At 35.9% G+C, this 22,457-nt stretch overlaps 1 protein-coding gene across 9 annotated transcripts in view; it reads right to left on the reverse strand.

Annotated features, from left to right (window-relative positions):
- Positions 1 to 2,380: 2,380 nt before the first annotated feature.
- Positions 2,381 to 22,457, reverse strand: part of Nrg3 (neuregulin 3) — a 1,056,615-nt gene continuing 1,036,538 nt past the window's right edge. For 2 of the 9 annotated variants that reach the window (XM_087201146.1, XM_004867739.3), the window contains exons 7-10: positions 18,776 to 18,903; positions 14,365 to 14,514; positions 9,126 to 9,197; positions 2,381 to 8,884 (exon numbers count right to left, since the gene is read on the reverse strand). In XM_087201146.1, the coding sequence (XP_087057272.1) occupies positions 8,377 to 8,884; positions 9,126 to 9,197; positions 14,365 to 14,514; positions 18,776 to 18,903 (858 nt within the window). In that variant the 3' untranslated portion in view covers positions 2,381 to 8,376. Of the gene's footprint in view, positions 8,885 to 9,125; positions 9,198 to 14,364; positions 14,539 to 18,775; positions 18,904 to 22,457 lie in introns of all 9 variants that reach the window. The other 7 variants (XM_087201145.1, XM_021246724.2, XM_087201147.1 and 4 more) reach the window with 4 other exon arrangements.

A 22,457-nucleotide genomic window follows, 5' to 3' on the forward strand; every position in this document is an offset into this window, starting at 1 on the left:
GGGACATATTGTTTCCTAAATCATAATACAAAATAATAGAAAAATAATGCTGTAAAATGTGCACATATGTGGACAATAGAAGAAAATATGCAAGGATACAACTTAACTATGGTCTTACTATAGTTGGATTAATGGGTCTTTTTTTACATTCAGTAGCATTAATTTTAAAACAAGATGAAAATAAGTAAAACAAAGCAAATTAAATCTGTTGTATAATCTTCATGGAATCAGGTGCCTGTCTTTTCTTTTTTAGTGAATAAAGGACTCACAGTAAAGCTTATTTTATTTTGTAAGCTGGAATCTATTGCCAAGCTCTCAGTCCCCATCTTTTCAAACAAAACAAAACAAGTCAATCAATGCCCCATTTTCAAAATGTATGGTATGCTCTTTTAGTTAACTAGGTTATTTGACTATAAGGATGACTGCAAGTTCTTTGGCTTCTCTCACACATTTTAAGTTTTGAAGTATGACTGCATCTTTTCTATATTTGATTCAATAGCTTCTATATTTAACTTAAAACATTGAGCATTCAGTGAAAGTTGTCAATGAAAAAATGACAGGTTAAAAGATAATGGAACACAGATTTTCATAAAACTGTTGTCAAGTTGGAAGAGATGGCAAGAAAGGATATTTTAGGACAAGTAAATATGTGAACTCAACAGACATTATTAATATTCACTAAATAATTCTACAAAAATGAAATATTTTTTTGTGAAGAAGGATCTAATTTGCAGAGAATAGATGTGAAAAATACTTTATTGTCCAAATCATTTATTATTTCCTCACAGTATGTATGGCTTCAGCTTTTGTTTCTAATAAGTTAATATTTTATTTGAAGCCTTATAAACAGTATTTGTTATTGTGGGTTTTTTTAAACACTCACTGTTTAGAGAACTAACATCTGGTTTAATTTATTGTTTTATTCTTTTACATAAATGGATAATTTTGACTTTCTCTTGCAAAATGGAAAATACTGTTGTAAGAAATAATTCCAAGAAGGTTGAGAAGTTTGTTAACAATATCAGGAAAATTAACATGCCCTAGGCTATATCTGTTTATGAGAAGATATGACTAAAGTCATGAACTTTATTATCATTTACATTTGAATGGTTTTATCCTCCACTGACACAACTAAAATGAGCAAAGTTAATTTTTTCCAACAAAATCACAATAGTTTCTCATGTTAACTGAAAATTCCCTATTTGATAGAGGAAAAATGAGATAAGAGGTACATGCAATAAGAACACAACCTAAGGGAATCTGAGTGTCCAGATTCAACAAAAGCTACTAAGGAAATACAATAGGGAAATAGTTAAGACTTCCTTCAATAGATGACAACTTACCTGATGGAGTCAAGAAGCAAATCAATTAGTAAATTAATACTTTAATTTTTATTAAGTAATATGATAGATATTTCCTTAAGATGCCGACAGATATAAAGGAAGTAAGCCTTACTTGGATAGTGAGGCACATATGTCCAGTTTATTTCGCATAGATACCTTTCCCCATGTAGTAGTAGCTCCCATTCTGAAATGGTGTCTTGGAAGAGAATAAAGGAGATACGTGTACACTCCTTAAAACAAAATTTTTGTCAGAAGCACAAGAGGTTATTTGGTATATTGAAGGACTTATATCTAGTATATTTCCCATAACATTCATTCTACACAGAGTAGTGGCTGCCATTTTGAAATGGCTTCTTGGAAGATGACACATTTCTTTTCCTCAAAACAAACTTTTTGATCAGAGGTACAAGAGATTATTTCTGAGTACATTTTTAAAAAAGTGATGATTGAAAAATTTCTCCTGTGTATCCTCTGTGTTACTTACATTCTTTATTTTAAATATTGCCAAAGTATATCAATTATTAAAAACGGAGGAATTTATTTTTTATTCAGACAATGTGTACAAGAGAGTAAAGGCATTTCTCATTAACTTATATCCAGTAGATACTGGAAAATGTGTTGTGAGTTTTTATTGTTCTTCCATTTGTTCTAGTTTGAACAAATACATCTATTTTCCAGACATTTACTTATAAAAACAGGACTCACAACCAGACTGTGAAGAATAAATCTTAGATAGTAACCACTATACTTCCTGTGAAAGATAGCTGAATCCAATGTCTTCCATGTCACTGAGTTTAAACACACCATGTGTACTATGTATTCTGTGTAACATTTAAACCCTTAAATTTATATTCAAAAGGATAGCATCAATGAAAAGTGTAGCACGGTTGTGTTTGTGTTTCATTAGACATTTATGTACACCAAAAACAAGTACAAAAATATGGGTATTTTCCCCTAATTCAACTTTGCAAACTACTCCATAGAATCCTTATAACTAAAAGTACAACACAACTGAAATTTACCATCCTTGATTCAAGTATTTTAACATATCACATTGTTTTATTAAAGACTAAGAAAGAATTCAGACTTTGGGGTTTTGACCAAGACAAGTAATATATGGAAGAATCAGCATTAGTCAGGATGATATTTAGAACAGCATGTTGATAATTTGTTTTGCCAAAAACAGAAATAACAACCAATAAGTGAACCTTGCATTCTTTTGTCTATTGTGCTCCCCAAGTTAGAGTTATTTTAACCATAATGGAAAAGTATCTTCAGAGAATGTATTCACTATTAGTTAGAAAGTCTGTTAAAAATTTTGAGATGCAAATAATTGAGACTATCATTAAATATCTTTATTTTTTCATATCTAATGAGTCTATCTATAGCCTGACATCTTCTCTGGAGATCTTGTTGCTCTGCCTTTGATAAATGTTCATAGTTTCTTCACACACACACAAAAAAAACTAAAGTAAAATTTTAACATTTAATTTTCAAGCTTTGGAATAGGGTATTTTTGTGGCTATCCCTTCTTTATTACCCAATGTAGGTAAATTTACCTTAAAAATAAACACAGAATGAATCATATGTATTTTTTCTATGGAAATTAAGTGTCAATCTTAAAGAGTCATGTTGAAATGATTAAATGACATGGTGACCAGGTAACGTCTGGATTACAATGCCTGGAAAACAAGATACTCAGTTTGGAAGGAAAATCAAAGGTGAACTAGACCAGCTACCTTCTTTGACAGAGCAACATTTATGTATAGATAAGTCAGAAGCTTTCACAATGACAATTTTTCAGTAACAAGATTTTCTAATTCATTTCCAACAATGAGATTGTTTCTTATCACATAATTCTTCCATAGGTAACAATACACGTGCAATCAATACAGGCTTTCATGACCAAAAAGTAATCATCAAAGTACTAGAAGCTTGCTCTCTATTTTATCAAGATTGTATCTGCTCACCCTGCTATTATTTTCATTACTTATCTGAGGTTAGCACTGAGGACTTTCTCCCCATCTCCACACCACCCTGCCTTACTAGAATTCGGTGTACATGAGGAGTCAGACACCTATTGGAGTACCTTGGGGAGAAGTTCTGGCTAAATTTGTGAAAAATACATTTGAGATCATTATACACCATAGTGACAGCAGTCATTTATACCCATCATTTAATTTTCATTTCCAAGAGAGACCCTAGCAGAAATCTGTTCAGGGTCTTGTGATTTTTTTTTCCCCACTCAAGGATATTTCTGCTTGTCTAAGAAAGAGAAGGAACTGAAAATGTCTGTGTGGTCAAAACATTGCCAAGTTGGCTAGTCACGAAACGATTTGATTTTATTGACATTCCATGAAGTAAGCACTTTGAAATTTGTCAAATTAAGCAAAAATAAAGCTACTAAAATAACCACTCAAATTTAATATACACATATATGTTGATTGTGTATGTGTTTGTGTGTGTGTATAGTCACAGTCAGAAATAGGTTATTAAAAGAGAATAAAGTAGATTTGAGGAATGATTTTCTTCCTTTACCCCCAGTATTTCTTTAAAAGGGAAAGAAAGAATGGAGAAGGGAGAGATAAAGCTTATCAGAAGGTTTCATTTCCCAGGGCATGTTGGGATACCTTTACAATGGAGAACTGCCCAGAAACCTCCTGCTGGTCTTGCCTGGATGAGGGTGGGATTTCTGAAGACACAAGTATAAACACAGTGTAGACATGCTATCCATCGCAAACACTGCACTGAATCTATACAATTGAATAATAAAAAGTATCCTTTATATATAAAATATTTCCCAGATACCAAAATGTCAAATAAAAATCCCAACCATTCTCTGCTGTGTTCCTAGGTATACTATGTACTCTTTTGAGAAATGTTTCATAGCACTTATCTTAGGTCTACAGGGCTGGAACTAAAAGGATCACTATCCCTTCTGCAAACACACACACACACACACACACACACACACACACACACACACACTTAGGGACTTGAGGTTTCCTATAGCACCATACAGCAGGATGGTGTTGAGCAATGGCTGCGTACACTGAACATGTTCTGAGGAGATCTGATCATTGCCAGCCTTAGTCATAGTTGCCAGACATCCCACTCAGGCTGTACCTGTCATTCATTCCAGAAGACAATGTGTATTTTGAAGTCAGCTTGACCCTTCCATTCTCTTTTTGGTAAGTATGATCAGTGGTTATGATGAAAACAGATTAAGTTGTTAAACTCTATAAGCAACACTCTTCCTCTTTCAGAAATCCTTGCTATTGATATTTAGAAATTATGTAAATCATTAGAGATGTGATAAAGTTACTAATATTTAGCCCTTAACTCATAGTAAGGTAGATATTGGGCCAAAGTGTAAAATACAGAATACTTAATGTACTTAGAGAACCAGAAAAAAAATTGATGCTAATTCTCAAACTTCATATCTACTATTTCATATTAACATAAGATTGGTCGGATTTTGAACAGCATTCTGTAATAGTCACTGGCAATTTAAAATAATATATGCTTTATGAAAGGACATATCAGAGAATGATTCAAAGTACAAATAATGGATGACTTTTCTTCTCCAGTAAATAATAAATATGAAGCCTCTGCAAGTAAAAATCTTCAAATATCTATTTACATGACAGAGACAAGGAAATTGAAACAAAATCAAAGGTGCCTTGTAGAAATAAGCACTTCCCAGTAGGTAGATAACCTTGAAAAATGCAGTGTTGATGGCTGCAGGTATTTCTATGTCAGATTAACTTTGAAAGTCTGGTTGGTTTCAGCATTTATCAGTAGATCTCCCAAAACGTGCATTTTGACACATTGTGCAGAAGCTTCATTTTTCCAAAAGGAAACAAATGACTCCTGAAATTAACCATTAATACATATTCCTTCTGGAAGATTTTGTCTTGAGTATTCAAAGAATTAACATTATCACACAGCCAATGGCTGTGCCTGAGAGTCATGCTTTTTAGAATGTACAGGGATTGGTGGTTCTACTTCATTTTTTAAAATAAGTGTTGAATCAAGACTTGAGTTTCACTGACAAGCTTAATTTTTTAGTATAAATAATATATTAAAATAACATGAGTCACAGACTACATACCCTTCTAACTAGGTGAGTTCTGAATGGATCCTTTAGCTAAGCAATGCATAACATGTTAGGGGGAAAGAAAGAATAAAGTTGACTGCAACAGGTCTTACAGGGTTTTTTTTGATAATTGTGATAAATTTCAACATGATAGCACACTGGATGCTCAATCTTATATGTTTTTAAAATACCTTTAAGAGCAACTTTCTAAAATTTTTCCAAAGACAAAATATTTGTATAAAGATGAGAACTTAAGTGATTCAAACATTAAAATTTATAGTTAAAAAATCTAACAATAATGCCTTCATATTCAAAACAACAAAACTACAATGAAAAACTAATATCACTTAATCTTTTCTTAAATTTCAAGTGGATTTCTACCAATGTGTTTTCAACATTTGAGACCTTGAATTCCTATTATGCAGTTTTTATTTTAAAAACTAAAACCTGAAATCACGTTATACCCAGCTATCCCCCATCTAGGTATCTTTCTGAAAAAGTTGAAGACATCATATTAGAGTGGTACATGCATACCCATGTTAATACCAGCACAATTCATAATAGCCAAACTTTTGAAGTGGCCCATATGTCTCTCAACAAGTGAATGGATAGAGAAAATGTGTTATTTTTACAGAATGGAGCACTATTCTGCCATAAAGGAAGATAAAGGAGTCATTTGTATGAAAAAGGAGGTACTTCAAAAGCATGATACTAAGTGACACATAAGCTTAAACATCACATAGTTTCTCTTAATGAGAAACCCAGAGTAAAAATAAAGAACAAAATAAAAGATAGATAATAAGAAATAAGAAGATAGTTCTTTTTCACAGGGAAAGAGGATCAAGAGATGGACGGGGGAAGAAAAGAATAATAAATAAAAAAGGAATTGGAATGTGTTATGTACATTAGCTCTTCCACAGAAAGGAATGTAAACATTATGCACTGCAAACAAATACAAAAAAGGAAGGGGATGAAGAGATGAGTGGAGGGGAAAAGGATGGATTGGAAAGAGGACGAAAATGGGAATTGAGATGTGCTATGTACATATACCACCTTCCCACAAGGAATGGAAATATTGTGTACTACACACATGTACTAATAAAGTAAAAGAAAAGGAGGATTCTTTCTTTTCCTCAGATGATAATGTCTATTATTAACAAATATTCACAAAGAGTAATTTGTGATGTATTTTCAACAGAAACAGCTTAACATGAAGCAAGAATTGTACATTTCACTGCCTGATTTGGAAATGGTTACATTCTTTTTCCATAGAGTGTAAATCTTTGACAAAGTAATTTTCACCAAGGTTTTCCCAAACTGCAGTAAAAGAAGTCTTTTATGTACTTTCAAATACTGTGCCTTTTTATTTAAAACAGTGTAAACATAACAACTCAACACCACCAATAATTGGGAAAAGACTGGGTATGTGAACACTAATTTCTTTGAATGCCCCATGAAAGTAAGGGAAAATGAAACATACAAATCTTCAGGAGAGGTTTCAGTTCACCTTAGCAGTGGTAAAAATATTGCTTTATTCCAAATGAACATACAACACAATTTCCTGTTCTTTTGGGAGCTTCTTGTGAACTGAGTAGTTTGGGCTTTGTGATTTTAACAATTTATTCCTTCTGTATTAACCACAAAAGCCAATGCCTTGGTCCACAGAGAGTAGACTTGCTCTAAAATAAATAGCAACGAGGCTGATGAGAAAAAAATAGTAACTGTCAGTTTGATAATTGGCCCATGTAAATAAAGTAGGTAGGTGGATTCAAAATAAACACACATCCTCCATCAATACACTTTGTGATACTGATATCATCAATAAGCCAGTAGTTGTTCCTTTAAAAAGGATTCACATCATAAAATGGTCTAGACATTGTCAAGGATTTCTAGGATCCGCCATGCAAGTGATCTTGATTTAAGAACTCACTAACTGAACATTATATTGAATGGAAAGATTTAAAGTAAACAGATCCAAGAGGGAAAACTTTTTAATCTAGATATTAGGTTCCCTGATGTTTAGAACAAATTTTAGCAAGCTTAGTGCACACCCACATGCACACCCATACACACAAAGAACACATGTGCAAGAGCAGATGTGCTCAAGGGAGCAAGTTCACACCCTTGCTCGCTCGCTCACATACATACATGCACACACACATACACACACACACACACACACACACACTGAGAAATGGTCCTTCAGAGCTGCGAAACAATCTCCAAGAAAAACATTTCTATTAGCATCATTTTAGTCACATGACATTGTGAGTTTCTTGTCTCTTTTTCTATAATAATTTTGTACCTCCCTCTGAGATTCTGTGCTTTCAAATTTCAAAGGAAAATGGCACATTGAGCACAGCAAGGATTGCTCCAATTACTCTCCACCATTATCTGTCTCCTTCCATAGGCAGTTTTTGTGCCATTCTTCAAAAATCAAATATAAAACACTACATTTTTTGACAAGACATAATCTGTGATACGGGTGTTATTTGAGTAGAAATTTATGGGTTAGGCTTGGCACAGCAAATGGCAAGGGCCACCTGCTCCCTGGCACATCCACCCACAGGATAGAGCTCTTCTTTGTAAAACCAGGTACTGTCCAGTGCTTCCTTGATGAGGACACTGGCACTGTGGGACCAAGGGTTCAATTGCCCACAGCTTCTGAGGGCCAAAAAGGACAATGTTAGGACTAACTAAAATTGAATTCAGAATTCTCCCCAAAAGCTTCAATGGTAAGCTTTATCCCTCCTGAAACATTTCTTTCCCTTTAAAAAAATATTTTGTTAAAAAACACTATGATATGAGGGCGATAGACTATTTGGTTTCTTCTAAGTAGATGCTCTTAAATTAATGCATATAAATAATTTGTATTTAATTTCCTCTCTTTCCTGTTGAGCAAAGCATCGAATGCACAGATTCCTACGTCTCCAGTCACTTGGTCAATGCCGAGTCTCTTTGTATTTCATTTCTTAAGACAAATTGTGCCTCTCGTTCCGATTTGGCTGTGGGACTCAGGGGGAGAAAGGCTGTATTTTCACTTGCACTGTCCTCGGTTTCTACGCTGGCCAGTTCGTAGTCTTCCGACCGTCTGGCATCAGTCAGAATCCGGATTTGCTCCTGGACAGTTTCTAGCAATATTTTCACTTCCTGTTGTTCTGCTATAAAACAGTCACTGACGGGAATACTCACGTTGACGATGTCAGCAGAATAGGAGTTTTTGCACCATTTGATGCTTTTGACCTCAGAAATCCCTGGCATTTGCATGCAGGTTTCTTCTAGACCCACCGACGGGATGATGGGCACAGAGCTGGCCCTTGTGGATGAGTATCCCACTAGGTCCTTTTGATCCAAGTTATTAAAATAGGGATTTGTTTCTCTTGAAGGCAGTTGCATATTTATTGATGCATTTTGTTGGGTTTTTAAACCATTGGATGAATACCTGGAAAAGAAACAAAGCATCATGCATCCTACCCTCTGCCTTGCCTCTGTAGAGTAAGTCAATCCACAACGAACTTTCCACATGCACCATCTCACTGAATTCTCACAGCAACCCCATGAGACGGATAGTATGCTTCCAGTTAAACAGAGAAGTCAACTGAAGCTCAGATTGGTGAAGTGACTTGCCCAAGGTCACACAGAAAATAAGTGACAGACTGAGACTCAAACCCAGATCTTCTTACTTTAAGTCCAGGGGTCTTTCAACACACCACAGCTGTATAGGCAGGTGGGATATAGTCTTCCTGACCTCTATCCTAGAATACAAAGTAAATGGGGATTGAGCAGATAAGTGTGGCCTTCTCACAGTGACAAACAGGAAACCCATTTCCACTTCATCAACTCGACCACCCTCTCAGCCCTGGGTCCTGCAGCAGATGTCTCTGGCCACCCTATTTGGAGGCAATCAGGAAGCCCAATGCTAAACACTGAGTTTTTCCACTTTACAATAATTTTAGGGGATGCAAAACCAATCACCATTGGCACTCCATAGGAACTGCCTCGCTGGCCTGCTGGTGAATCTGAGGATGAGGACAGGAGGAGCACAATTTCCTTGCCTTCTTGGGTTGAATATGAAGTGGGTTCAGTGGGACAACTATCAATCTAGCAGCTTTAGTGGCAAGGTTGCTGGAGCCTAGCAAGGTAGAGGAGGTCCACTGGTGCATGACAATGGCTTGCCAGGAATTCCAAGATGCCCTTCCAAGCAATTTGAATATGCCCAAATCAGGCTAGGCTCCTTCTTGGCTGTTCTGAGCTGGTGATTTTTCTTTCTCTGAGCTTTTCAGTGTGAGAAAGTGGGAAAGGTATATCACAAATTTACAGGAGTGTGATTTGGGGACTAGAACACTCAATTTTATTCCATCTCTGACTTATTTGTCTTTAAGCTTGAAACACTAACATCTAAACATAATTTAATCACATTTGTTCTCCATACAGTAAGTTTCATTTACTTGGCTTACATTGTAAATAAAGATCATGTTTAAATAATCATTGTAATGAAGTGTGTTACATACTAAATAGAAGTCTTTATTATATGTTCATCATAGGGATAATTTCAAGGTCTGTTTTTCCACCAGACTGTCAGTAAAGATAAGGAGCAGATTTAGGTTTTTGTAGACCCATCTGTTTTTAATGTGCCTAGAATAGAGTTGGCAATTGATAAGCCATGGTCTAACAAACATCTTTAAGATAAAAGCTACTTTTACAACCCAACATTTATCCATATTCAAACAAAATAACACAGTTTATACTTGCAGGGGGCCTTGAAAAAACACTTTCACCTCCAATTTCCTGACTAATTAAAAAAAAGTTTTTATGATTCTTAGCATGTAATGGACAAGTAAGCTATCCTAAGGGACACTCAAATGACTTGCCCCAAATTATATTTTCAGTAAAAGGCAGAAGAAAGAATTAAACCCAAGTTGTCTGTCTAATTGTTACTATTAAAAGGAAACACTCTGATGAATGGATATACTAAGATAAACTAGAACAGTTTTTGTAGGGGTGCTTAATCTTTATCCAAGCAAACTATACAGCCAAGTATATGGAAGTTCCCTGGGGATCTTACTCCTTTCTTCTTAGAAATCTGCATCAAAAGTTTCTGATTCACCAAGGCCGAAAGGTGACAAATTTTAGGGTCTCATGTTTTCTTCTTGGTACTGTCCTTTTTGCACCTATAAACATATATGTAGAAAATCTGTATTCCAAATTCAGTAATGGAACACAGTGAAGAAAGAGAACTAAAATATCACTGCACTCCACATCAGTATCATCAGGGTATATTAGCAGGTAGAATCTAATAAGTTGAAATATGATGGTGATAGGTGAAAACTGTTACACATGGATATAAATACTCTTTGTATATCTGTTGGATAAATGTCTTACAGAATGTTTTAAAATTCTAGCTTCAACAAGTGAATAATGTGGCAAAGCCCTTTCCTAATATACCTGAGTGTTTCAATAAGGACTTAGTTAATTGTACCTCTTCTTTCGTATCTATGATTTCCCTTCTCAAACCAGATGCTAGACTCACGACTAGCAATAACTGAAATTGTAAATGGTATTATAACTGGAAGGTGGGTTTTAAACTATGAGAACTCTGCAAGACATAATTTAGTTTTGAGTTAGATATGATTGTAAGTCCCAATGCCATTTCTTGTGTTGGAATCTCAGACAAATGTTTGTCTCACTATAATTTTCCCATTATTTAAAACAGAGGTTGGAGCTGAGGGTGGATGTAGCTCAGTGAAAAACCATGTGCTTAGTTAGCATGCATGAGTTTCTGGGTTCAATCCCCAGCACCCACATCCCAGTCCAGTCTACTTGCTCAGAGGTCTAATTGCAACTGTGTCTCTCCACTCTTTTCCTAGAGGCACAGTGGTAGTCCTCTCTTCCTCCTTTGAGTTATTGAGAGGCTCTCCAGACTAGAGTCCCAGCAGATGTCTCAGTGAGAACTGCATCTCTACATGTGATCCTAACTTGGAATCAATTCAAAGTTCTATATCCCTTGAGGTTAACAGCTCTATCTCAGATGAGACTCAGGAGGTGTCACTCAGTGACTGTGCTGCCACTTTGAACTGCCTTTCCTCTCTTTCAACAAAGAAATCATAGATGCATTTTGTCTGTAACTGTGAGTCAAAACATCCTGTTAAAGAAGAGTTTAACAATTAATCGCTTGATTTGCTTCCCAATCATTGAGGGGTCAAGCTAAGGAATTTGTGTTTCTCTAGGTGATATCAAGACACATTTTCTGGAGCATCTGGCACTAGAATGCAGAGACTAAATGGAAAAAAATCTACTTTTCTCCCTGGAGCCATACTACTTACATATCACAGCCATGCTTTCCTGTTTTAGTGGTTCATTTAGTCCCAAAGGCCAGTATTTGATCTGAGCTCTTTAACATGGGATGACAGATGACATCTTAGGCTAGCCATTCAAACTCTGCTATCCTTACTGTCCTCAGTTACATTTCTAAAGAACCACTGAACCAAAGTGGGTAGCTAGGCATGATTAGAAACTCAGTATATTTTAGATCCCTCCTATGTTTAAGATGTGAACATACCTTTGCTGATTTCCTTTCTGTCTAGTCTATGAACACACTAGTTTGATTTGCCTGACAAAACCCCACTTAAACATGTGTAAGCCATTACCCTGGTTGTTACTAATCAGGCTCCAATCGAGGAGAAGATTCCTTAGGAATTTCTTCTCTGTCTCACTCTTTATGCAGGCTATCCTAAAATGAGTGCTAGGTTCAGGCTTGGCTGAAGTTCTTGGCAAAGAGAGAAGTTGCATATACTGGGAGCCTAACTAGCAGACAGGGACCACATGCTTGGTAAGCAAACAGCAGATGGCAGATGTCTCTTGCAAATCCATTCACTCCCCTCTCCAGGATAAGGTCAGATTTGAAGAGGGACTTTAGCTGTGAAATTCTATTACCAATCCCATTTCCAGTCCAGAGAGACAGTCAGTCCCCTGGGAGTGGAAAATAGCTGTTTTTAAGAACTGAGAATGAGATTGCTCCCTGAGATTCGTTGTGTTGACCACAGAGTGACTTATACTTAGAGTCACCATTTATCAACATCGGGTGCATATCACACACAGGAAAATATACGTGGCCAGCCAAAATCACCACCATCCAGACACTAAGTGGAGTCTCCCCAGGAGGTAAAGGACAAAACAGAGCCTGAACATGCAATAGCAAACTATGATCCCTGGAAGATAGGAGAAAGTGGGATTCCAGGCTGAGCATGGCAAGGTCCAGGGCATCTGACCCCTGGAACCCAAGGAATGTAGTCATAAGAGTGCTCTGCAGAAGGAATGACACTGGGGAAGGATTTTCTATCCATTCAAAAAACTCTGAAGTTGATTTTCCTTATTTCTTCTCACAATAGCATTCATCCCAAGAAAAATGTATATACACACACATATATGCTCTTAAGATGCATAATCAATGATGTGTAAAAAAAACTATGAAATATAATCAATCATAATTATAGGCTAGATGCAACGTTTTTTGTTTTTTGTGGGTTTTTTTGGTAATGGGGACCTAACTCGGCTCCTTGTACTCGCAAGGCAGGCGGCAGAACCACTGAGCTAAATCCCCGGCCTGAAACTAATCATGCAACAGATCACATACTCTTTTTTTTTTTTGGTACCAAGGATCAAACTCGAGACTTTGTGCTTGTGAGGCAGGAGCCAGAACCACTGAGCTAAATCCCCGGCAGAAGTGAACAAACTGGAATTTTTTTTTTTTTGGTACCGAGGATTGAACTCAGGTCCTTGCACTTGCAAGGCAGGCAGCAGAACCACTGAGCTAAATCCCTGGCCCTGCAACCCCTTTTTTTAAGAGCTAAGGCCAAGAGAAAGGCAAGCTATTCCATGTGTTGTACATTTAGAACAATTTGGCTGTTAGGTTGAATTTGCAACTGTCACCCTAAATCTGTGCAAAATGCATTTTACATTCCATTTGGAATTGCTTCAAAATTACAAAACCTAGCCACAGGCTATTTATGTCCTATTCTCTAGTCTTAAAGAAATCTAGGCTGAGCTTTGTCAGACACAGTGCTGCTCCATCCATCCCATGCCCAGAAGAAAGGGGAAAGCTAAGACTGAGTGCTAGACCACCCACTTGCTTTGCTCTTTAGCTTGATGGAGACTGTCTGAAAAAAAAATCACCCAGCTACAGCAGCATAGAGACCTAACCTGGATTATTCAAGACGGACAAAAGCTTGATGTAACAAAAATCACAGTAAATCTTGAGTCTGCTGCTCTTGAAACTAATGGTAACATTATGACTATTATGGTAATAATAAATACCAATACTACTGAATGCCAGGTATGAGCCTTTTAACCCATTTTTTAAAAAATCTGACCAACAATCATATGGAGCTTAAGTACAAAGCTATTTAAACTGTGGTATCCTTGGTGTGTTCAGCTACAACATTTCTAAAAGAACAACTAAATTACACTGGTAGCTAGGTGTGGTTAGGGACTCAGTATATTCTAGATCTCTCTTACTCTTAAGATGTGACTCTGACTTTGGTGATTCTTTTTCTGTGTAACCTATGAATAAGTCCAGGCTATATAATCTTCTTGGGGTACCATTTTTGATTGATTGGTCTATGCTAACTTGAGAGATAGTGGCTAAAATCTATGCTGCACTCCACTCACTGTACCCTGAGCCTTTGTGAAGGTCTGTGTGCACCAGATCCAGAGCCACCCTTTGTTCTTTATATTTTTCAGTCTAATATTTCCCTAATACCCATTCTTTTCAGTCAGTTCACTTTTGTGTGGAATAAAGATGGAAGTAGCATAAACAGCCAATTGATAAAGAAATCAGTGAATAAAACTACAAGGAATGTATCACTCAATTTAAAGCTCTAGTACTCATAACACCCTCTAAATGCCTTTGTTTTTAAAACCTACCCTTGGCAGGGTATTGTATCCTGGTCTGGGATCCTTGATTCTTCAAGCTGTTGGTATGCTGGTCCCACAATTCCGCCCAGTCTGCTGCGGGGTGAGGGGGGTGTCCTCCTGAAGGCATTCCTGTGGAGCATCCCACTTCTCTGGCCTGGGCTACAGCAAGAGGAGAGACTCCTGCTGGGTTGAAAACAACAAAAGAAACAAAACCAACAAACCAAAGAGATCACAGCAATTGTCTTCGGGCTTAGTATTTATTCCCCAGATCCTCAACATTCCAGGCGAGAGAACATCCATGCATATGGACTCTGCACTTGGAGGTGATCAGGCAGTGCCCAATTTATTTCACTTTCTCGCTTTCTAGTTTAGAGCACTACTGATTAAAATAACTGCAGCTTTCCAACCAGAAACAAGAAATGAGTTTTAAGGAATCCTCAAGATCCCAATTCCCTTCTACCCTCAGTATTCAAACCATAGTATCTGTCTAATTGGAATAAAAATGGCCTTATTAGACACTAACAAGAACAAAACACAGGAAGCCCAGAAGGGATTTATAGAGAAATTTTCACTTCTCAGTGACAGAATAAACAAATCTTACTTTAATTGGCACTCTTTCCTTAACATATGTGTTAAATTCTCAGTTCACTATCCCAGATTTTCATCAATTTCAATTTTTTTTTTGAGTCTTTTTTAATAAATATCTGATTAAAATTTCATTTGGTAGTTGCACCCAAAATACCCAAATATTCATGTGTTACAACAAAAAGAGACCCCTTTGTGCAGCTTATATAAAACCAACCAACTATATGCTATGAAAATTAATGGCTAATGTGACTCATTACCTACTCCAGGTCCATTCCCATTTCCAAGCCACTGAATCACCCCTAAGTGGATATGTGAGGAGAACTTGGGCTGGGTGCAGACATTACACAAGATGCACTTGTATGTGGTCAGACTAACTCTGCTGTGTGCAGATACATGAACTAAGTACTATTCAGCACCCACATTTATTCTGAAAATATCAACACAACTATTCAAAGATAAGAGATTCTAAAAATGTAAGCAAGCATACCAAATTCTAAAGGGGATAGTCTGCCAAAGAAATTATCCATATCACTATATGACTTGAGTTCTGTCACTCCGCCCCCAACCATATTATTATTATTTCTACTTAAATATAAAACAAAGCCTTGCAAATGTTATTTAAAGTTAGAGTTTGAGAACTTGACATTTGACTGCTAGAAGCTACCTTTCTGGTTTTGGCAAAATGACTAATCAAACTTTATATTCCACAAGCCAACATTAACTTCTTGAATTTGTGCAGAAAACAGATCATATATTGGCACCACCATTATAGCTTCATTTTTGATCATGATACATCCTGTCTGTTGAGTCCCAGGATGCCTCGCAATAAGGTGTACCTAGCTTGATCTCTAAGCCAATAAGTTGAACTTCTCACTGTAGCTAATTTGTTTCCTTCCCTTCCTACTTCTATCTACAACCCCACAACAATTATGGAATTCATAAGGTATAAAGGAAGGCCTGGATGCTACAGTTAGCTGTGGGGTGGAAATCTCGTCTATATATTTCTAGGAAGCAAGAGTGGGGGACAGTACTTGTACCACACTCTTCAAGGGAAATAAATGATACTGTAAATTTGAGGAGATTTTACAATTTCAAAAGTGAGTTTACTGTTGAAGGGAAAAATAAAATCATAAGAGATACTACCGTGTTTCAGTTTAGTAACAGTATTAAGCTGTTAATTGTCCTTCGGCTACAGAGACAAAGAGAGGGAGCAGTTACCAGAATGGAGACAGCTGCAAGGCCAAGGCTACCAGCCTGGCTCTGTAGTCTGGAAGACACAGTCTGGTCAACCAAGCAGGGACGACAATGGCAGAAATGCTGTGAGCTCACCTTCCTCCTATTTGTCTCATGCCTGAGCCTCACTCACACTGAACCCTAAAAAGCCAGAGAACAAAGGAGCCTACAGCCCTCCTGGTGCACAAGGTGAGGCAAAGACAGGTAGAGACTGGGTACAGAGGTGAAGGAGAGCAGCAGAATGAAGAGATCAGCATGCTGTGTGTTTCCTCCACATTACTGTGGAGGTTATGCAGAGAGGGAAGTACAGGCCCGCCAATAGCAGGTGCTTAACAGCATGTGTTTTCTTCTCTTTTCTACCACAACTGGCAACTGAAAGGATCAGCCTGATCACTGAGAATCTTGGACTCGTGTCACTGTAGGAAATTTACATGTGTGCTTTTATTAAGCAGTTTAGATCACCGAAATATAGTGCCACAAGGATGGCATGCCATAGTAGATTTCTGTAAGAGGCAGTTAAATTCCTTCTTTCTTTCTTTTTCTTTCTTTCTTTCTCTCTCTTTCTTTCTTCTTTCTTCTTTCTTTCTCTTTCTTTCTTTCTTTCTTTTTTTCTTTCTTTCTTTTCTTTCCCTATCTTTTCTTTTCTTTTGGACTAAACATGAGCAATAATGGCATTGTGTTAATAGCTTTGTTTCATAAATAAGTTATCCAATGGAATTATTTTCAGTACACAAAAAATAAATTAATTACTCATAATTTGCTCCCCTGTCATTACTACAAAGCCTACTAATGTGAAGTGGTCCCTATTGATCAATCAACTTTTCAAGCCTTCAAGCCTGGTGGTATTTAGGAAGTTATGGAACAGTTTTCAGGACATATAAATCAGAGACTGGGTTATCAGTAGTGAAAATGTTTAAATCTATTGCATGTTTTAGAAAATAAAAGCTTCAATATATTAAATTATAATTTACAATATAATAAATTATAATTTAAATCATAATTTATAATTAAATTCTAAGTTCTATAAGCAGTTTTATAAAAGAGCCTTCACCTGTCTATAAGGACACAATGCACACCAACAAATACTACAGTGTCACTGAACAAAGCAGAAAGAAGTTCTCTTTAAGATGTCCTTGCTTAATTTGTAAGTGACTCTGAGAAACTTGGGTAGAAGCTGAATTTAGGAGGAAAAATATAAACAGACAGGAACTGGGAGTAGGGACATTGCATCTCCAAAATATTGTTACATTTTTTAAAATCTCAACTTGAAAGTATTTATGTATAATATAGTCCTAGAGTAATATAGTAAACTCTAACCAGACTGGGTAGAATACTACTTAACATATATTCAGCAGGGGGAAAGTACTGTTTTGGAAAAAAATATCCAACTTCTAAAAAGCTGGCAATTTGGGGCTTATTTCTCTAATTAAGACAAATTCCATTAGGTCTAATGAAATGAAATGTTCTTTTCATGAGGAAATATTCTGTAAATAGAACAAATGGTATAAATCAAAATTTCCTGTGAGTAGACGAAGCAATTATCCAAGAGCTAAGCATATTTCAATCCTAAGTTGAAAATAGATAAGCCATTTTTTAAAAATTGGCAAACCCTTGGTATCTCAGTTACTACTCATGTAAAATGAGAATAAAAATCACCATCAAGTGGATTAGGGGAGTGACTGAGATGTGAAAGTAATTGTGACCAGAAACAGGAAAACCTTTCTCATAAGACTCATTCAGTGATGAGGAAGGAAATAGGTTCCTTTTCTGCTGCTGCATGTTTGACAAGGGGATATGCGAAGAGCTGCTGAGATATATGCAAACAAAAAGTAAACAGAATTTATCTTTCACTGCCCTAATTAAAATTGTAAATTATATTTTGTCAGATGAAGGGTGTGCGTTCTGAACACATGCATTGTTTCTTCTAGCATTAGTCTCAAATCTTGCCACTTGGACTTGAGTATAAGATTCTTCACGTATAAAACACAAACAGTGTGATAGAGAAGATGCTAAAGAACATGTTCAGGTGCACAATGTTGTGAGATGTACAAAATACTATTATATTTGACTTCTTCCTCTAAAGAGCCAGTTTCTGTGGTCAGCTTGCAAAAGAGTGCTACTTATACGATCTACAGAAGATCCCACAGGCTCACAGAGAAGATTCACTAGCATGTCCCCTGAAATATTTTCTTTTTTGAAGATCATGTTAGAAGACTTGGAAGGTCTCACATCAGTTCCATAAAGGAGAATTAGACATTGACTTTGCAGATTGTGATAAAGAAGGTTAGGAAAAACCATATTTCTAATACTTTTTCACATTGCATTGTTTCCTTCATGGCTCTATGCCTGTAGTTCTGAGGGGTGGCATTACCAGTTTTGTTCAGGCTCCTGTAGAGAGGGTCATTACAGTCTGTGGAGGAAACTGGGATCTTTGGATCTTTGGTTTACCTGCTATGGCTACTTGAACATCTCCTTGGAGAACAATAGGAGAAGCAACAGCGGTCACCTCCACTGGATACCTCTGCCATTCCTTGGCACATGTGCGCAGCATACACCCAGTGTGAATGCACCCACTCCCACCACAATGAGCTACCTGTACCTGTGCTGTTTGACAGACTGGCTTCCTCTGTCAGGAGAAGGGACCGTGGGGAATGGCTGGGGACCACCAAAACTTGACTCCATCATTTTTTCCAGTGCAGTCACAGGATGCCTTTCTGCCTTTGAATACTGTAGGAAATCATAACAGAGTTGAGTTGGAGGTGTGTTGTGAGAGAAGGGCCAATCACACAGTAGTTGATTGAGAAGTTACTGGAATGCCAGGGTTCCCTGGTACCAGATCAGGAGAAGGAAGGACACAATGTGCATCTCATTTCTCATAAGCTTGACTACACACCCTACGCTCACCCCAATCTCTTCTGAGATTAAATTAGATCGATTCAGGAGGATTTTTTACTCTAGAATTCCATGTTAACACCTATAGCACACTGTTCCTTATAGTCAAAAAGCACGTACAAATATACTTTATTCCATGTATAATTTATAAAAAGAAAAAAAATGAATTAGTACCTGAGTTTCTAATAATAGCAGTTCAACAGGTACTACTAGAATGAACTCTGTAATGTTCTGAGAATTATGAAGGACATTGATCCAGAGTATCTCCCACCATGCTCCACTGCTTTTCTCTTTCAGCTTGCTAGCAGGTAATTACCCTGTCATGAGAAATTTGTGAGCATTTCATTGTGTAAAGTTCCCATCTCCTGGCTTCACCTTTGACTGTAATATTTCACAAGGCTCCAAGGCCTAGAGATGATGTCATGAGGGAAACTTTATCCCAGGAGAAACATCATGCAGCATCTCTAGAAGCCAGTAAGTGTCAAACTAAACACTCCCTGGATAGTTGGCACTTGAGCAGACAGAAGGAAATGAAAGGTTTCTCTTGAAAATCCAGATGAGGACTTCCCACCAAAGTGGCAGACTTAGACTGATAATAAAATGGATAGATATTATGGATTCTGGATATTCAATGTCAATGTATTATCAAGATCTAAATCTTAAGTACTAGTCTGAACAACTGGAAACCTATAAAACACATTAAACGTTTTTCCCCACTTCAAAAGAAAAGAAGCCAGTATTAGAGGGATAAACAAAAATTGAAAAAGAAAGTGATACATTTCTTTGAATCTCAAATCAATACAAAGGATAAAAAAGTCTCACAAGATTGCTGAAAAAACTCAAAGAAGCAATACAAAATGTACAATAATGAAGATGACACTATAAGGTATTTTCTGGCTTTGCAGTAACATCATCTCTGAACTATAAGAAACTGAATCGGTGTTAGGAAAGGAGAATCCATATATTCCAGCACAAATGCCATTTCTAATCAATTGGTAGTGGCTGCTTGGAATGTCATGTGTATCTGGAATCTAAGGATTACTTCTGAAAGGAGAACAAGAAAAAATATGCTACTGAGAATACAAATGAATCCAAGAACAAAGAGTATGATGTATGATATGGTAAATGCCTTATAAAAATGTAGATTTTAAAATTAACATATGAAACTAAAGTTTAAATAATTTCAACATGACTAGAAGTTATAAATAACAATAAGGAATACAAGTCAGAAAAGAGAGAAGCATGATTTTTAAAAAAGAACATCATTCTGCTTTTCAAGAATAGGGTTTGGGTAAAATATTGATGATGATTACTTTGGAGACTGATGATATATACATACATATATATATATATATTTATATATATACACACACATACATATAATCACTAGAATATGAGAAATATATAAAAACCAAGAGAAAAAAACCTGAAACATTAATTCAATAAAATCTATGAAGACATATAACAAGAGAGAATGGTAAAATTGAAAATCAAAAATATAATAAAAATGGCAGGGAAAATATGAGACTTTTAATAATAATACTGTGGATAGTTAGATTTAACTGCTAAAAGAGAAAGATTCACACATTGTTTTAATAAATTCAGTCATCTACTAGCTGAAATAGCTCTGTTTAGAAAAAATCAAATGGAATATTTTAGGATTTTTAGGATGGGTAAAGACAAATCTTAAAAATTATGGAAAAAAGAGACAGCTTACAATAGCAGTAATACAAATCAAATACATTTCCATACAAAATTTGTTTAAGAAGACACAAGATGGGTATTTTATATTGGGAGCAATAACAATCCACCAAGTGATTAATATTTATAATTTTTTATAGATCATGCAAAGTAAAACTAATAGCTCTGTATGAAGTCCTTGGCAAACTCAGACATGTTGAGATCCTTCATTTATGTTATAGGAACCTGCCGGTGTCTCAAGTCAGAAGAAAAAATACCAAATTAAAGAAAAAGGTGCTAGAGGAACTGTTACCTGACAAAGCAAAATAAATTTGTTTTCTACCTTCACAAACACAAAAAAGTCCAGTTAAGGAGTTACCTGTAAACAAGAAAGGATAAACATTGGAAAAAAAAATACTGGGGTTTGAAGAAATGAACTGAATGAAAGCCTTCCTCAACAAACCACAAATGTAAAGCACTAAGTTTCTGTTAACTCAACTATGTCAAAGTTAAAGGAAAGTGTACTAAAATAATCCCATAAAATAAAAGAATCTCTTTGGCAGTGAGCATAATAGCAGAAAGGTAAAGTGCATTTTTAGCTTAATCTATACTTTTAGAATTTGATAAATATATATTTCATACAAATACATTTTAAAAGCTTTATAAGTCCATGCAGGTATGTTTATTCATATCCTTAAGGAAGAAAGACATTTCTTGCCAGGATTCAACACATAAAGACTATAAAGAAAAAATATATATGTTAAATTTGATTACATACTGATTTAAATATCTAGTAGCAAAAAAATGATCATGTCAAATCAAAACACAAGTAAAGCCTGGGGAAATATTGGTATTCATATATTAGAGATTATTCTTGCAATGCAAATGCTACACAGAAATTTACTGGGAAACACTAAAGGCAATAGTAAAAACAAGAGTTTCAAAGAAAAGTAAATACAGGTATGCATGTGGATATGGGAAAGCGTACAGTGGTACTCATTGAAAGAGGGCAGCAGTCAGAATATGTAAAATTGCATTTCAAGAATAACTAGGAAAAAGGAAGACACAGGAAGAGAAGAGTTGGTGGTATTTGTTGGAAAACAAATCAGCAGTATGTTTCAAAAATCTGAATATATAATCTTCAATCTAAAACATTACCTCTGAAATTTCCATCATTGATATAACTGCAAAAGTATGAAATGATGTAATTCTTAGGGCATGTCAGTAGCACAATTTTTAATTTTTAATAACAAAAAAGAAATAAATGAAAACAATAGAAATGTCCAAAAATGAATAGTATAGTCATTCAAAGAATAAAAGCAAGATACAACAAAGTATAAACATGAACCCACTTATGAAAATGAAATGCATATGTTGAATATATGGATATACATACATATTTAGCTTTGTGTTTACTTATATACAGATTTCATAGGTATATATGTAGGTGCATTATTTTTCTGTGGGCATATGTGTGTGTTTTCATGCACTCACTCAGCATGCAGATTTTTAAAAAGTAGACTATATACTATTATTTGAGTTTTATCTTTGAAGTAAAGTATAGTCCTGTACCACATAGCAACTTTTTGGACAGACAGACTATATATTATAATGGTCCCATAAAACTAGCAGAGTTGAAAAATTTCTACTACCAATGATATTGTAACATAGTTGTGCAACACCATAGTGTTTGTGGTGATCCTGGTATA

Source organism: Heterocephalus glaber, unplaced genomic scaffold (assembly GCF_053883595.1).
Source record: "Heterocephalus glaber isolate CG9 unplaced genomic scaffold, H.glaber_assembly_v1.0 deba00001755, whole genome shotgun sequence".
In the NCBI taxonomy this organism is placed as follows: Eukaryota; Metazoa; Chordata; class Mammalia; order Rodentia; family Bathyergidae; genus Heterocephalus; species Heterocephalus glaber.